The sequence below is a fragment of the Terrapene carolina genome, unplaced genomic scaffold, assembly GCF_002925995.2.
Source record: "Terrapene carolina triunguis isolate 2854851 unplaced genomic scaffold, T_m_triunguis-2.0 Scaffold926, whole genome shotgun sequence".
In the NCBI taxonomy this organism is placed as follows: Eukaryota; Metazoa; Chordata; order Testudines; family Emydidae; genus Terrapene; species Terrapene triunguis.
This window is the reverse complement of record NW_020665277.1, coordinates 5,224,861-5,242,621: the sequence shown is the minus strand read 5'-3', so window position 1 is coordinate 5,242,621 and position 17,761 is coordinate 5,224,861. Positions and strand designations below refer to the sequence as shown.

Sequence of the window (17,761 nt, the reverse complement as noted above, 5' to 3'; positions counted from 1 at the left end):
TGAAATTTCACACTGACCCACCCCCCTCGCTGCCCCCCAGCAGCTCCGTCTGGCTTTAGTCCACATTCCAGCTCTGGATCTGGGGACCCAGGGAGGTGGGGACAGAGAGGGGCAGGCAGCATGGGCTCGTGGATTCAAAGAGCTCTGCCCAGCACCTCAGGAGCCAATTCGTCTGCCGGCCTTGAGGATGCTGAATGAGAGGCGGAGGGGAGGGGTGGGGGTGGGGGTGGGAAGAAGGGGGAAGGAGCTGTAACTTAACGATTCTAATTAGACACAAGGCTGAGGGACTGACGGGCAAGAGGAAGGAACAGCTGCCTGTGTGTGAGACAGAGAGAGAGCAGGGAGGGCTCTGGCCACATCTGTCTGAGGCTTAAGGAAGGAAGGAGAAGAGAAGAGAAATGAGCTGAGTGAAGATTAGGGCTTAGGCTATCTCCCCAGCGCCAACAGCAAGGACGTGGCTGGGAAGTCAGGGGGACTTAGAACATTTGCCCCGTAGACCCAGGTCCCAGCAGAGCCGCAGAGTCTGAGAGACCTTCGGGGCCAGAAGAAACTCCTCTCTCCCAGCATCCTTCTCCCACCCTTCGAGCTGGGATCCCTGAGGCATGGAGGAGCAGCTGGACTGGGCAGCCTATGGCGAGAACCTGACGGGCGACTGTGAGTACGAGGAATGGAGCCCCTCCCTGGTGCTCCTCCCCACCATCTATCTGCTGGTTTTCCTGCTGGGCACCATAGGCAACGGCTTGGTGCTGTGGACCATCTTCCGGGGAGGGCAGGAGAAGCGGCGCTCGGCCGACACCTTCATTGCCAACCTGGCCATGGCTGACCTGACCTTTGTAGTGACCCTGCCACTTTGGGCTGCCTACGCCTGGCTGGGATACCACTGGCCCTTCGGCTCCTTCACATGTAAGCTCAGCAGCTACCTGATCTTTGTCAACATGCACGCCAGCGTCTTCTGCCTGATGGGCCTCAGCATTGATCGCTACTTGGCCATCGTGCGGCCCATGGCTAATGCCAAGCTGAGGTGGAGGGCCAGCGGGCTGGTGGCCACCATTGTCCTCTGGGCCTTGGCGGCCATTTTGGCCTTGCCAGCCATGATCCTCCGGCAGGCAGCGGTGCTATTGGGAGAAACCAAGGTGACATGCTATATGGACTACTCAGGCGTGGTGGCCAATGGGACTGAGGGGGCATGGGAGGTGGGGCTGGGCCTGTCCTCCACCATGCTGGGCTTCGTGGTCCCTTTTGTCGTCATGCTGACCTGCTACTTCTTCATCGCCCGCACCATCGCCGACCACTTCCGGAAGGAGCGCGGCGAGGAGCTGAGGAAGAGGAAGCGACTGCTGAGCATCATCATCGTGCTGGTGGCCACCTTTGCCTTCTGTTGGCTACCCTACCACCTGGTGAAGACCATCTACGTGCTGATGGACCTGGAGGTGATGCCCTGGTCCTGCGGCTTCCATGCCTTCCTCAATAACTTGCACCCCTACTGCACCTGTGTGGCCTACATCAACAGCTGCCTCAACCCCTTCCTCTATGCCTTCTTTGACCCTCGCTTCCGGCAGGCCTGTGCCGCTGTCCTGTGCTGCAGCAGGGGGCGCTGGCCGGGGTCCAGCAAGGACAAGTCAGCCAGCTACTCCTCCAGCCACAGTCAGAACCTGCAGGGAAAGGGTGGGGAGCTGCCACAGGAGAAACTGGGTCCAGGCAGGCAGGAAACTCTGCTCCGAGGCTAAGAGAAGGGGGATGACATGGACCCGCCTCTGGGGACATCAGGTAGAGTGAGTCCTCCTCTGCTGTCACTCTGTCTTTCATTGCTTCTCTCACGCCTTCTTTCATACTTTCTTTTCTCTCTCCATCACTGTCTCCCTCTTTCACCCTTCACCATCTCTTCCATTTCTCCTTCTTCTCTTCCTCCAGCTCTCTCTTGGATTGGCTTCTCCCTTGTCACAGGCCTTGTGCAGATAAAGCATTCCCAAGGCCTGTGGCTACCCTGCAGAAGCTCAGCTTAACCCTTCCAGGCACGGACTTTCCGCTAGGGGCACGTCTACACTGCGGCTGGGAGAAGCCTCCCAGATCTACCCACCCAAGGATGGATCCCAGAGCTCTGGTAGGCTTGTGTCTGGGTGGCTACCCAGGCCGCCATCCACTCGCCAATGGCCACTCACTGCTATTTTTAGCGCGCTAGCTCCCGCAGACCTAGCCTTGTCTGTCTCCCCAGCTGCAGTGTAGACATATCCTAAAGCAGCAGTTCTTCACCGGGGGTGCAGGTTTCAGGGGGTCCGCCAAGCAGGGCCAGCATTAGACTCACTGGGGCCCAGGGCAGAAAGCCAAAGCCCTACTGCCAATCGGGCCTCAAGCTGTAGCCTGAGCAGCTTAGTTTCGCAGGGCCCCCTGTGGCCTGAGGCCCTGGGCCATTCCCCTGCTTGCTACCTCCTAATGCAGAAAAACAGCTGCGGCACATATGGGCCGTGGAGTTTTTATAGCACGTTAGGGGAGCCACGGAAAGAAAAAGGTTGAGAACCCCTGCACTAAAGGGCTCATGACCTGGAGGCAGACAGCCCCAGGGATGAAGGGTTTCTGCATTTCTGCATTCCCGTCCCTTCCCCCCCGCACACCACCTTCCCCCCCACCCCCCCCCAGGGCTGGCAGGGGCCAGCCCTGGTCACTGGCTGGGCATTGGGGGTGTGGCGTTAGTTTTGTGGTGTTGGGGGCTGGAAGACCCGCAACACCACAAAGGATGGCTGCTGCTGCTGCCTCTCCTGAGATACTGGCTCCTGTCCCCCTGAAAATTCACTCTACCCTTTGTCTGCTGTGGTGGGGTGAGGGGGAGGAGGAAGAGTCTGCAAGCCCCACCCCCATCCCCGCCCTCCTCCCCCTCTCTCTTAATGCCTCGGTCAATACCCAGACCCACAAGGTGTTGGAAGCAATTCTTCCCCCAGCTGGGTGGGGCCAGTGGGGAAGCTGTTAGCCGTGGGATCGGCCCCCTTCCCCCATACATTGCCTTCACTGAGAGCCACCCTCCCCTCACCCAGCCCTCCCTCCTTTACATCACCCACCCACCCAGGATCCCCTGCTGGGCTTGTTTCATCTGGGGGTGAGTGTGGGCCCCAGAGCCACGCCAGGCTCTGTCTGTGTGTGTGTATGTGTCCCACTTCAGCCATGATGTGAGAGGAGGAGGAAATCATCTCACAATGGAGGAAAAAGAGGGGATGGGGGGGCAGGAGGGTCCCCCCCCCCGATTTTGAAATCCAAGCTGCTGCTCCCTCATGGTCCTGTGTTTATTCACCTGCTCGCCTTCACCCACATGGAAAAAAAAGACTGTGAGGAGGTTAACAGGGGTCACAGCTCACATGTCGCCTTCTTCCCTCTGCTCAGATAGCCTTAGCCACAACTCCAAAGCAGCTCAGAGGATGAGCCTGCAGGGAACTGCCCTCCCATAGCCTGTCTCCCGGAAGGAGGGGCTTTGGTTTGATTGCAGAGGCGGGGGGGGGGGGGGCTATATAGATATATATTGCTCTTGCTTGTTAACCAATCCCTGATAATAATACTTGGCCCTTCTCATCAGCAGATCGCAAAGTGCTTCCCAAAGTAGGTTAGTACCAGGTGGGGAAACTGAGGCACAGCACAAGGAAGTGTCTTTCCCAGAATCACCTAACAGGCCAGATGCAGGAATAGCACCCAGGTTGCCAGTGTCCCCAGGCACTGCTCTACTCACTGCCCATGCCCTGAGTCTGATGGACTATGGGAGAAGCTGTGTAAGAAGAGCATTGTGGGGAGTGCGGGGTGGGCAGTTTTGCTATTCAGACTGGGGTGTGGCAGGGGAGGGGCCAGTGGGTCACTGGGCCGCATCTCTCGCCACGTGTCCCTTTTCCGGGTGAGGGGCTGAAGGGCAAGGGAGGTGGACGGAAGGGCCAGGTCGGCTAGTGACCAATGATTGCAGAGGAGCAGGAGGTGGAACAGCAACAGGAAAGCTCCGAGGTTGCAGCCGCTCCCGTAGGATGCTGTGGATTTGTTGGGCCGCCCTACCCCATCCACCCTGCCTCTCAGGACCATGCTAGAATAAGGCCTGGGGCTGATGTGCTGTGGCCGCATCCCTCTTCACCCATAAGGGCTCTGGAGGGACTCTGGGCAAATAAGAGCAGTCCCTGACCGGAGCCAGCCCTTGGGGAGTGGTGAAGACTCTTGGCTCGCTACGGATCCACTGAGACTGGAGAAGGTGTCCTAGGGACGGTGGGCAGCTCCATTTGAACTAGAGCCTGGGTAAAAACAGGTCATCCACAGCCTTTTCTCCTTTGGGACACAGCTTCCACAGTTTGGAAGACCCCAGAGCCCACAAGCAACCTGTATTTCCAAGTGGACATCTGGTGACAGAAGAGAGGCCACAATCCCCTGGCGAGATCTCCAGGCCAAATATTGTTCTGGGCTGACCTGGGAGCAGCCTCACAGCTTGTGGGGGCGTCTCTGGGATTCTGAGCCCTGCAAGGGCTGCCCCATCAGAACTCTGAACAATGGGATCCGGCTTGGACTATGGGGTCACTGCTGAGACGGGGGCCACCTCTTGTCGATGCAAGGGGCAGTTGTTGTGTATGATGAATAAATGGGCCTTGACTAAATGCCTCTTGTCAGGTGAGCTCAGTAACTGCCCTGGGGAAAAGTTAATGGAGATGCTGGTTAGGTGTGTGTGATCAAAGGATGGGGGGAGGGAGAGGAGAGAGAGGTGGAAAGGGATTAAAGGAGGTAGGGAGGGGGGAAGAGACCAGAGGGGAGTGGGGAGCAGAGATGGTGGAGGGGGCAATGTTGGGGTGGGGAGCAGAGATGGGGGAACGACCATGGTGAAGATGGGGGATAATGGACACAGAGTGGGAAGAAAGGGTGGGGAGGAGAGACAAGGGTAAGGAGACAGCTGGGTGGGGGTATGTGTGGGTCACCACTGTTTAATCTCTCCTGCCACATCCCTGCAAAGCCAGACGGCTCCATGAATTTACAACCGGAGCGAACAGCTGTTCAGGAGCTGCTGTTGGGTGGAGCTGCTAAATGAAAACCAGATGTGGAGGCCTAGTGGCAAGATGGGTGGGAGGCTGGGGGGGAGGGAAAGAGCAGAAGGCCCTACCTGGTCAATCGACCCCCAAAACATGTGTGGGTTAAAGTGCCCCTTAGCTGCTCAGGGGTTGGGAGCGTGTGCAGGCTGGGATGGGATTGTGGGCAGAGTCACTGGTGTACTCCCAGGAGAAGCCAGATCCTGGGCCATTTTTCTGACCAGAACCAGTTGCTTGTCCAGACCTGCTGGAGACTCCTTGGGACAGAGAAGAAGTGGCTTTCCCTCGTGGTGGGAAAGGGACAGAATCAGCCTGCAGAGGCACAACGCTCTGGAGGGGACCCCTAGTCTGTGCAGTAAATGAGGTATTTGTGGGCACATGAATGTCAATGTGTGTGTGTGTGTGTGTGTGTGTGTGTTCTGAGCAGGCAATGTGTCCATGTGTGGGTGTCTATTGTGTGTGCAAGTATGTTGGTGTACATGTATGCTGGTGTCTGCTTCTGTATGTCTATGTGCATGTATGTTGGTGTGCATGCGTGTTGATGTATACGTGTGTTGGTGTCTGCTTCTCTGTGTGTGTCTGTCCATGCATGTTGGTGTACATATGTGTTAGTGTTTGCTTCTATGTGTCGATGTGCATGTGTGTTGGTATCTGCTTCTGTTTGCGTGTGTCCAGGCATGTATGTTGGTGTACATGTATGTTGGTATACATGTGGGTGTGTCTGTCCGTGCATGTTGGCATACATGTATGTTGGTGTACCTGTGTGTTAGTGTACGTGTGAACGATCTCATCTCTGTAGCAGTGTGCAGGAATTTGCCTATGCATGTTTGTGCATCTGTGAGCTTGTGCCTTCATGTCTGTGTCCGAGGGCATACATGCACACGAGTGCTGTAGCATGTAGGTCAGCATGTGTGTGTGTGTGAGTGACGGCTGCCCACATGTGATGTTAAACCTGGGGCCTCCAGAGCTAAAATCATGGGCTGCTCAAGCCTGAGCAAAAGAACCAAATCTCCTTATCCGGGAGCTGTGACAACTCAGGCTTTTCACAGATTGGCACAACAGAGGACCTGTAAGACACCCTCCCCAATGGGATGCATGTGAACTGCTTCTCCTGGTGTGCTGGCCTGTGTGTGTGCATGCATATCGGCCTGTGTTTCCCCTCTGTGTGTCCCCTCTGGGTCAGTCAGCCTGTGTGCGTGTTTCTGTGTGTGTGTACACAGCCATTCTGTCTAGCTCACATGGAGAGAAGCATGTCTGGGTCTTCGTGTGGAAATGCACATGGCCAGAGTTTGCCTTTTGTTTGTGTTCAGGCGTGTCTGCGTGGGTGTGTGAGGGGGTGCCCGTAGATCTCTCATTCTGCTCCGTGGGATTTGCCTACAGCCTGTCAGTGTGTTCCCGCCAATCACAGCTGTGGCATCGCCTTAGGATACTGACCGCAAGCAGCATCAACACCCACCACTGGGGTTCTCTGCAAAACAAAAGTTCATCTGCAAGTGGATCCACACATCGCCCCGCCCCCGGCTTTTGCCAGACTTTTCAGAGACTGCTCACAGGTGTCCAATCCCAACCCACAAATAATGGCAGGAAAGCACCCTCTGACTGGGCTCCAAATGACTTGGTTTCCTTCTATCAAAGCTAAGCTAATGCATCCTCGTCCCAAGCTGCAGTTGCCCTGCTAGCCCAATGCCGGGGGCCTCATAGGCACAACTCTGCTGATGCCCCTCAATCCTGACCTGCAGCCCCCCTGCAATTCCAGTGCTGGGATCCCCATGCACACAGCTCTGCCAATGCCCCTGTGACTGGGGTCCCAGTGGGGGCCAGCTGTGGTCACTCAATTAGGGAGAACTGCAAAGAATGGGGCAGACAATCCCCCAAAAGCTAGTGAATATTTCAATACTTAGATTCACCAAGCCAGCATAAAACAGCTTCTTTATTGCCTTACTGGTTACTCAGAAGTCCAAACAACACAGTTCCCTTAAAGTGATCCAACCTCAGGCCTCCATCCAGGTACCCAAGTCAAATATGATGATTTCTGAAAATCTTATTTCATCAAAAAAAAAAAAAAAAGTTCTATCAACCCCAAAGGATCGGACACATTATCTCTCAGGAATATTCCAGACCTTACCCAAATACACGCTACAGACAATTCTTATTAACTAAACTAAAATTTATTAAAAAACAAAAGAGAGAGAGAGGATGGTTAAAAGATCAATATACATACAGACATGAGTTCAATTCTTAAGATTCAGATTCATGGCAGAGATGGTGAGCTTTGTAGTTGCAAAGAGTTCTTTCAGAAATAGTTCATAGGTTATAGTCCAGTGTTTATATTTCAGGGCGATCCAGTTGGAACTGGGATCTCAATCTGTGTGGCTTAGTTTTTCCCTGCATGAAACCTTAAGCAGATCTGAGATGAACAGGATCAGGACCCAATGATCTTCTTATACAGTGTTCTAGCATCCACTTGACCACACAGTCCTGGTTAAATAATAGGCTTTTGATGTAACCTTTTGCTTTCTAAACACCAACAGTAAATAGTTACACAAATTAACATAGGGCAATTTATTCATTAGACAGTCTATTACAAACTTCGAGAGACATATAGACAATGACATTATTTTACCCAAGATTCATCTAAATGTTAATATTCCCTTTTGATCTCTGAACTAGTAGCTATCGTTATTTATTTAGCGTGTGCATAGTGTAGCTATAGTGACAGACAGGAACTGTCTGTTTACATGGCTAGAATGAAAGATACACACAATTAGTATCACTTCTAACAATATAGGTTTGCATTTCAAAGTTCTAGCCCTATTTAGCATGAATGGCCCTAATTGCCATTCGCATACCTTTCTAGCATGTCTTTAAAGGTCACTTTGGGTTAGTTAGCCTGCAAGCTGCTTAACCCTTTCTGGCTATGTGTTACACTTTGTATAAGATTCGTTCCAATTATATAACAGTGGTAGAAATAATAGCGTGCATAATTACATTTTAATCAGGCAATGTCACAACCCCTCAGTTTTGGCCCAAAGCCCCCTTCCCCAGCAATCCAATCCTGAGACCAGTTAGCAGAAACTGCAAACTGTGTCAGATACGCAGAGGACTCTTCGGTGCCTCCAGTGGTGAAGCTGAGACAATTAGAGCAGGCCAAATGTAGCTGAAAGCTACTGCTGTCCAACGAAGCCATGTTGCCAATCCTGGCCATTTGAAAAGCAAGAGCCAGGTACAAAAATCACAAGATTGGCTTAGTAATCATCAGCTATTAAAAATAATAAATGCTGCTTTACTTTGTCTTCTGCTTTTTGAGACGTTGGGGGGAAAGGTGGCATGTTTTCAAGCTGCTTCTCCTCAACCACAAGGGCCCCAAATCTCACTTTTAAAAAGGAAAGCGTGATTCTCACATAATAACATGACTCCAGGAACACAGGCTTTAAGAAGGTCACCCAAAGTCATGAGAGACACAATAAAACAGAGCTGGCTGAAACTTGGAATTTCTGGTTCATGGGAAATTTTGACCTTTTGAAATTTCTGTTCATTCTGTAACAAACCCTAATATTTTCCAAATTTCCCATGAAACAGAATTTCCCCCAATTTTTTTTTTATTTTGGAAAAGTTTTGAATTTCATTTTGGATTTGGGGGATTTTGTTTTGAAATTCTGAAATGAAAGCTTTTCATTTTGCAATTTTTTTTTGGTGCCTGGAAATTTTCATTGAAATGGATCCATCTTCCAGAAGTTTGGCTTTCAATGAAAACAGCATTTTCCTTTGGGAAAAAAAAATGTGTCAAAGAAAATTTTCCAACCAGCTCCCCCATCAAATCACCAGAGAGGGTGTCACAGGGTGAGCTGGCCCTTTAAGTGGGTGGGGCTCAGCCTCTCTTGTTCCAGGCTTAGCTCACCTCCCCAGGGGGAGGGAATGAGTCCAGGGGTCACATGACAGGATCATGTGACTAGAAATCAGGCTAGCTGGGGAATATAAGAGCAACCTGAGTGTAGACAGAAGGTCTATTCAGAGGCCTGTTGAGGGATAAACCTCAGCTGAGGGATCGAGCTAGGAAGGCTATAAAAGGTTGTGAGCTTGTACTAGAGCTGGCTGGGATGTTTTTTTAGAATCTAGAATCACAGAAATGTAGGGCTGGAAGGGATCTTGAGAAGTCATGTAGTCCAGCCTCCCGTTCCAAGGCAGGACCATCTCGGACAGGTGTTTGTCTAATGTGCTTTTAAAATTTTCCAGTGATGGGGCTTCCACAATCTCTCTTGGAAGCCAGTGCTTAACTAACCATAGAGTTAGCAATTTTTTCCTAATATCTAACCTAAATCTCTCTTGCTGCAGATTAATCATAGAATCATAGAAGATTAGGATTGGAAGAGACCTCAGGCGGTCATCTAGTCCAACCCCCGGCTCAAAGCAGGACCAACACCAACTAAATCATCCCAGCCAGGGCTTTGTCAAGCCTGACCTTAAAAACCTCTAAGGAAGGAAACTCCACCACCTCCCTAGGGAACCCATTCCAGTGCTTCATCACCCTCCTAGTGAAATAGTGTTTCCTAATATCCAACCTAGACCTCCCCCACTGCAATTTGAGACCATTGCTCCTTGTTCTGTCATCTGCCACCACTGAGAACAGCCGAGCTTCATCCTCTTTGGAACCTCCCTTCAGGTAGTTGAAGGCTGCTATCAGATCCCCCCTCACTCTTCTCTTCTGCAGACTAAACAATCCCAGTTCCCTCAGTCTCTCCTTGTAAGTCATGTGCCACAGCCCCCTGATCATTTTTGTTGCCCTCCGCTGGACTCTCTCCAATTTGTCCACATCCTTTCTGTAGTGGGGGCCCCAAAACCGGACGCAAACCTCTACATGTGGCCTCACCAGTGCCGAAGAGAGGGGAATAATCACTTCCCTCGATCTGCTGGCAATGCTCCTACTTATGCAGTCCAATATGCCATTATCCTTCTTGGCAACAAGGGCACACTGCTGACTCTAGGGTACAGATGTGGGGACCCGCATGAAAGACCCCTTAAGCTTATCTCTACCAGCTTAGGTTAAAAACTCCCCCAAGGCACAAATTCTTCCTTGTCCTTGGAACAGTATCGCTGCCACCACCAAGTGAGTTAGACAAAGATTCAAGGAAAAGAACCACTTGGAGTTCCTGTTCCCCCAAAATCCACCCACGCCCCTTCACCCCCTTTCCTGGGGAGGCTTGAGAATAATATACCAACCAAATAGGTTAACAAAGTGGGCACAGGCCAGCCCTTGGGTTTTTAGGACACTAAAAACCAGTCAGGTTCTTAAAAGCAGAAATTTATTATAAAGAAAAAGTAAAAGAAGCACCTCTTTAAAATCAGGATGGAAGGTAATTTTACAGGGTAATCAGATTCAAAACACAGAGGATTCCCCTCTAGGCAAAACTTTAAACTTACCAAAAAAAACTTCCCAAACCCCTCTTAACCTAGGGAAAATTCACAAGCTAAAACAAAAGATAATCTAACGCATTTCCTTCCTATTACTTACAATTTGTAATCTTAGATGTTTAGTTCAGATATGGCTTTAGGAGATGTATTTTCCCTGCCCTGGTTCCTTGCTGACCCGGAGAGAACACACAAAGAGAACAAAACAAAAACCTTCCCCCACAGATTTGAAAGTATCTTCTCCCCTTATTGGTCCTTTTGGTCAGGTGCCAACCAGGTTATTTGAGCTTCTTAACACTTTAATGGTAAAGGAGGGATTTTATGCTACCCTTAGCTGTATGTTTATGATACCTTGTTATAGTATTGGCCTTCACAACATCCTCTGGCAAAGAGTTCCACAGGTTGACTGTGTGTTGTGTGAAGAAATACTTCCTTTCAATTGTTTTAAACCTGCTGCTTATTAATTTCATTTGGTAACCCCTAGTTTTTGTGCTATGTGAAGGGGTAAATAACATTTCCTTATTTCCTTTCTGTACATTAGTCATGATTTTATAGACCTCTATCATATCCCCCCTTAGTCCCCTTTTTTCCAAGCTGAAAAATCCCAGTCTTATGAATCTCTCCTCATATGGAAGCTATTCCATACCCCTAGTAATTTTTGTTGCCCTTTTCTGTACCTTTTTTATTCAAATATATCTTTTTTGAGATGGGGCGACCACATCTGCACGCAGTATTCAAGGTGTGCACGAACCATGGATTTATATAGAGGCAATATGATATTTTAGCCCTTTCCTAATGATTCCCAACATTCTGTTCGCTTTTTTGACTGCCGCTGCACATTGAGTGGATGTTTTCAGAGAACTATTCACAATGACTCCAAGATCACTTTCTTGAGTGGTAACAGCTAATTTAGACCCCATCATTTTATATGTTTAATTGGGATTATGTTTTCCAATGTGCATTGTTTTGCATTTATCAACATCTGCCATTTTGCCCAGTCACCCAGTTTTGTGAGATCCCTTTGTAGCTCTTCGCAGTCTGCTTTGGACTTAACTATCTTGAGTAGTTTTGTATCATCTGCAAATGTTGCCACCTCACTGTTTACCCCTTTTTCCAAATCATTTTGAATATGTTGAACAGTACTGGTCCCAGTACAGACCCCTGGGGGACACCACTATTTACCTCTCTCCATTCTGAAAACTGACCATTTATTCCTACCCCTGTAACCAGTTATTGATCCATGTGAAGACCTTTCCTCTTATCCCATGACTGCTTACTTTGCTTAAGAGCCTTTGGTGAGGAATCCGAACATCTAAGTACACTATATCCACTGGATCACCCTTGTCCACATGCTTGTTGACCCCCTCAAAGAATTCTAGTAGATTCGTGAGGCATGATTTCCCTTTACAAAAACGATGTTGATTCTTCCCCAATAAATGGGTTCACCTAGGTGTCTGATAATTTTGTTTTTTACTATAGTTTCAACTAGTTTGCCAGGTACTGAAGTTAGGATTACTGGCCTGTAATTGCCGGGATCGCCTCTGGAGCCTTTTTAAAAAATTGGCATCACATTAGCTATCCTCCAATCATTTGGTACAGAAGCTGATTTAAATGATAGTTTACATACCACAGTTAACAGTTCTGCAATTTCACATCTAGACTAAACACATACAATTCTTTCAACCTTTCCTCATAGGTCAGATTTCCTAGACTTTTTAGCCTTTTTGTTGCTCTCTGGATTGGACTCTCTCCAGTATGCCCACATTTGTCTTAAGTGTGGTTTTTTTTTTCATGTGTTTTTTCCCCCCTGAAAAATACTGATTTCTTGAAACTGCAACTGTTTGCACCAGAGGCTTTGATGGATTCCCTGATCTAAAAAATGGTGAGTGGGAGGCAAACTTTTCAAAATGCTTGAAGTGTTCTGGTCTGACCCTTTTTTTTAAAATGAAAATGTTGTTGTTGCTGTTTGTTTTGAAAGGACATTTTGTTTTGAAAGTTTATTGACGCTAAAAAAGGCTAAACAAAAAAGAGGTCAAAACTGGACCAAAATGTTTTGAAATTGCTGAAACAAAATGGGTTTGATCAAACTGAACGTTTGGTTTGTGAAGATTTTTGACACTTGGACTCTTTGGCCTAATTTGGGATGGGAAAAAAGTCTTGGAAATGTCTCAAGTTCTTGTGGGATGGGAAAGTTGTTTCCTGCCCACCTCTAGCTTGGAGGAAGGGGAAGCCCTGAGAAAAGACTGAAGACATCTGATCCTGGAGAGAGAGCTATATGGATGCCCTTATAAACTGAAAGGGTTAACTGAATTTGGGTCTAACTGAAGAGAGTTGGAAGGTTGAAATGTAACTAGATGGTAGAAAACCTCACCCAGGATGGGATCAGTGGGGTCAAAACACCAGCTGTGCTTTGCCTGAGGCAAGGTGGGAGGTAAGCTGAGACAGCACAAGGGCCTGAGACCAGACCGGGGAGCCCTACTGCAGTTGGGAATGTAGAAACTGGAAAAGGGGAATGTGTCATGTCCACTTCTAGCTGCTCTTGCCAGTCCCGGTGGTGGGAACATCCAGTCTGAATCCTGACCCTCTGAGGTCACTGGCTTCTCCATCCAACAGGCAAGGACTCCATGGGAAATCACGTACCTCTCCCATTCTTGTGTATACCACAAAACTCCTACCCACTTCAACTTACATGAGTCAGCAGGGACTGGGAGGCCAAGCACAGGAAAGGTCAGCGATCCCTCTGTGGCAGGACAGCAGCATATGTTGGGAAGCTTGCTGTGTATGTGTGGAAAAAAGGAGATTTATCCCTACCCTGGGGGATGCTGAGCTGGTACCAACAGCGTGACATTCATTCCTTGGGCCAGATTTTTCCCTGGCTTCCAGCCAATCAGGAGCAGCTGTCAGACTCAGTGAGTGACTGTCTTGCTAGACCAACCAGCCCCCTTTGCTGGTCTCTATCTATGGTACGTACATGATCCCCCTCCCCCTATTACCCGGGGCCCTGATTTCTCCCAACTACTTGTAACTAGGGCTGCAGCTTTGTCACAGGGATGAATAAGTCCCAGGTACTGCGACTTCTCTGCCTGTGACCACCGTGCAGGAGGGCTCTCGGTGGTTTGCCCCACTGGTCTGGTGCAGAGGGAAGATCCTAGGGTGGGTGACGGAGAGCAAACCTGCCCCACACGCACTCTGCAGCAGCAGCTCATGTGTCCCCCGGGGCTGGGCCCAGCTCCCCAATCTGGGTGTGCAAACTGGTGCATGGGTGTCATTGGGTTGATCACATGTCCTGATTTTATAGGGACACACAGTCCCAATTTTTGGGGCTTTGTCTTATATAGGCCCCCCCCCCCCCCCCGCCCCCCGCCGCAATCCCCGGTCCCGATTTTTCACACTTGCTGTTTGGTTACCCTGCATGGCAGTGGGGAGGGCTCTGAGTTACTACAGAGAACATTCTTTCCCAGGTATCTGCCTGTTGGGTATTGCCCACATGCCATATTTGGGGTCAGGAAGGAATTTCCCCCCAGGTCAGATTGGCTGAGATCCTGGGGTTTTTTCATCTTCCTCTGAAGCATGGGGCCTGGGTAACTTTCAGGTTTAAACTAGTGTAAATGGTGAATTCTCTGTCACTTGAAATCTTTAAACTATGATTTGAGGACTTCACAAAAAGAACAGGAGTACTTGTGGCACCTTAGAGACTAACAAATTTATTAGAGCATAAGCTTTCGTGGGCTACAACCCACTTCTCAGCCAGAGGTTCTGGGTCCGTTACCGGAGGGGTAGGGGACGTTCTGTGGCCTGAAATGTGCAGTAGGTCAGACTAGATGATCACAAGGGTCCCTTCTGGCCGTAAAGTCTCCGAGTTTATGAGATTTGGTCCGGCCATCCCTCTGTCATGATGGAGGAGAAGGATGCTGGCCCATGATTGCAAAGAGGTAGAATTGAATTTCATTTGTCCTGGCAATTTTTTTTAAATAAAAAAATCACAAAACTCGTGACTTTCACTAAATTTGCTGTGACTGCGCTGTGATTTTAGATAGAAGAAAGCACTGAGACAAATCTGCAGTCCTACTTATAACACACCCATGAGGTTGGAAAGTGCCTTAGCCCCATTTTACAGTGAAGCAGAGAGAGTTTAAATGCCCTGTTTACCCCTTCACACAACACAAGAACCAGCAGTCACCCAGAGAAATGAATAGGCAGCAGGTTTAAAACAAACAAAAGGAAGTATTTCTTCACACAGCGCCCAGTCAACCTGTGGAACTTGTTGCTGGGGGATCTTGTGAAGGCCAAAAGTATAACTGGGTTCAAAAAAGAATCAGATACATTTATGCAGGTTAGGGCCATCAATGATTACTAGCCAAGATGGTCAGCGATGCAACCCCATGCTTTGCATGTCCTTAAGCCTCTGACAGGACAGCAGGGGATGGATCACTTGATGATTACCCTGTGCTGTTCATTCCCTTTGAAGCACCTGCCATTGGCCACTGTTAGAAGGTAGGACACAGGGCTAGATGGGCCACTGGTCTGACCCAGTGTGGGCATTTTTATGTTCTGGTCAAGGTCACACAGGAAGTCTGTGCCACTGTAGGGAAATCAAACCCACAGCTCCTGAGACCTAGCTGGCCACCCTAAGCAGTGGGCCATCCTTCCTCCCTGACTGGCTCTCACCCTTCGCTGAAGTAAATCGCCACACTCAGCAGAGGGGAAACTGAGGCACAGACGTGGTGGGGCAGAGTGACTCATCCACTTGCAGGGTGAAGAACGGAACCAGCTGTCCCAGTCCCTGCTCTCAGGGTGAGACCATCTGCTGGCCTCCCCTCGCTCCTTGGGGTGCGAAGAGGCAGGCGGTGGCTGCAGGAGGAAGCTGGGATTAAGGGGGTGTTTGTGTTTTGTTTGTCAGCTTCGCTGTTGCCGAAGGGCTACGTGCTGGGCTAATTCAAGCTCTTTTTATTTTTAGGCCGCTGAGCTGAAAAACAAGGGCTGAGAAGTGTTTGTGGAAACCGGCTAAAGATAGCGGTGGGAAGGGAAAATGTGTCCTTGGGATGCAGTTGAGCAGCCTAATAAGGCAAGGCGAGCTCAGAGAGCCAGGACTGAAATCTGCAGCAGGAAAGGAAGGCTAGTAAGTCTGAACTGGGCCATGACAAGGGCCAGCTCGGGTGGGAGGTGCCCCCGGGAGGGGGGGGGGGTAGGTGTGACATCACTTGGCACCGGGAGGTCTTTGTGTAGCCACACAGCAGACACTGCAGGGGCAACTGATGTGCCCTCCCTCCTCCCCCCCCCCCGCACGTCACCTGGTAAAGATTGCTCTACCCTCTGCTCACCCCCAGTGGGATGGCTACACTGGATCTGTAATTTCCAAGTGGACTTACCCACCCTAGCTTCAGTCACGCTAGCATGCTAAAGAGAGCAGCGTAGCCATGGCTGCGCAGGTGGCAGGAGAGGCTGGCTGCCCTGGGGTTTCAGATGGGATAACACACAGGGGTTGTGTCTGCACTGCAAACCCCGCCACTGCAGCCAGTCTCAGAGCTTGGGTCACACGCTAGGGCTTGCGCTATGGGATTACAAACAGCAGTGCAGACCCACATGCCTTGCTGGGCTTCAGAGCTTGGGCTGCAGCCCGAGTGGTAATGTCTACACTGCTGTTTTGAGCCCTGAGAGCCTGAATCAGTTGATCTGGGCCATGAGAATTGGTGCTGCGGGCGGGGGCGGGTTGTTTTTGGTTTTTGCAGTGTAGACGTGCCCAGGGTGGTTAGCCCCTGGGGCCATGGCTACACCGCTATTTTTAGCATGCTGGTTTGATCAAAGATGGTAGCATGGGTATGTCGACCTGGGATAGGAATTATACCGCCAGCTGCAAGGGAGACATGCCCCAAAGGCAAACCCTTCACTGCACAATTAACTCCAGTCATCTACTACCACCGGGCAGGAAACAGTTTTGCCATCCCACAAGAGGGTTTGACCCTTTTTCATGTTCTGAATTGGGATGAAGGGTGGAAATGGTGAAACTTTTTGCAAACCAGTTACCCGAAGAAAGGTTTGAGTGGGGCAAGCGAAGCATGTGGTTAAACATTAGATCGTTTCTGAATGTTTCGCGTCAAGTCGAACCTTCGATGAAAAATATTTCTCAACTTTTCAAACTGTAAATTAAGGAAATGTTCAAAATGGAAGGTAGTTCCGAACCGGAAAATGGAACTTTTCTTTTAGAACACATTGAAAGGGGACATTGGGACAAATTTTTTTGGGGGTGGGGTGGGGGCGCGGAGGAAATTTCAAAACTGTTTTGAATCCAGAGATTCATCAAAACTGAGCCTGTCCTGCAGACAGTTTTGGTTTCAATGAGTCAACAATTTTCGACAAAAAAGAGTTTTCTTGGAAATTTCCTGACCAGCTGTGTTGTGTGCCAGTGAGGGCAACCACACGTTATTGACATGAACTGTGACCGTATAGATCACTTTGCAACCAAGGTCCTATAGTTGCACCAAATCTTATACAAAGGAGGTCCAGTAAGGTGTCTATGGAAAGGTTATGATTTGCTGGTTATGATTATGCTGTCTGTATGTGTGTATCATTTTTGTAGTTGAAGTTATGACTATTAACTAGGTACTTGTATCTCAATGGGTTTTGATTCTAAGTAGCCTCAGTGAAGCATTTGGTCAGCTTCTTGAGAAAGGACTATTGGCAGTAAGTGCCCAATCAAGAAACACTGAACTGACAATGAACTTTGGGAGACGCCAATCCACATCTGGGCTTTCCTGTGACCGTTCAAACGAACATGTAAACAATGGCGTCAGCCTGCAAACGGAGCCATGCATGGACATGTGACTTGCCCATGTGACTCCAACCTCCATCTTGCTGTGACCAGGCAGCTGCTTCCTCCTGCCCCTACTCTAGCAGCTGCCAAGGAGCAGCAGCCAGGCGGCAGGGAGAGCTGCCTCTCACTCCCTTTCACCCTCCTTTGCTTCATGCTGGCAGAGCCTCTCGTCCCTTCCCTCACTCTGGACACTGGCAGAGCCTCTTGCCCCTTCAGGCCCAGATTTGGGTGTGCCTGGGTGCTAACTGTGTGGGCCAGGCCCACCTGGGCTACGCCCCGTGTTGACAGGCCACATGAAATGATCCGGAGGGCCAGATGCAGCCATTGAGCTGCCAGTTGCCCATCTTTGCTTTAGAGGCTCCACGTTAAGGGGCTTGGGGAAGCTCTGCCAGATGCTGTGGTGATCAGGGCTATATAATTACATCAGCGCAGATCCTCCAAGGTGCCTAATTCTCACTGAAATGAGTGGGAGTTAGGTGCCTAAGTACCATGGAGGATCCGGCCACTAGAAATG

At 49.8% G+C, this 17,761-nt stretch overlaps 1 protein-coding gene across 1 annotated transcript; it reads left to right on the top strand.

Annotated features, from left to right (window-relative positions):
- Positions 1 to 293: 293 nt before the first annotated feature.
- APLNR (apelin receptor) lies at positions 294 to 3,132 on the top strand. The gene has a single exon (XM_024209245.3). The coding sequence runs from the start codon at positions 603 to 605 to the stop codon at positions 1,725 to 1,727; it is 1,125 nt and encodes a 374-aa protein (XP_024065013.1). The 5' UTR covers positions 294 to 602; the 3' UTR covers positions 1,728 to 3,132.
- Positions 3,133 to 17,761: the final 14,629 nt, after the last annotated feature.

What these genes read in the sequence shown, in the direction of transcription:
- APLNR (XM_024209245.3), top strand. Translation starts at nt 603, where the DNA reads ATGGAGGAGCAGCTGGACTGGGCAGCCTATGGCGAGAACCTGACGGGC.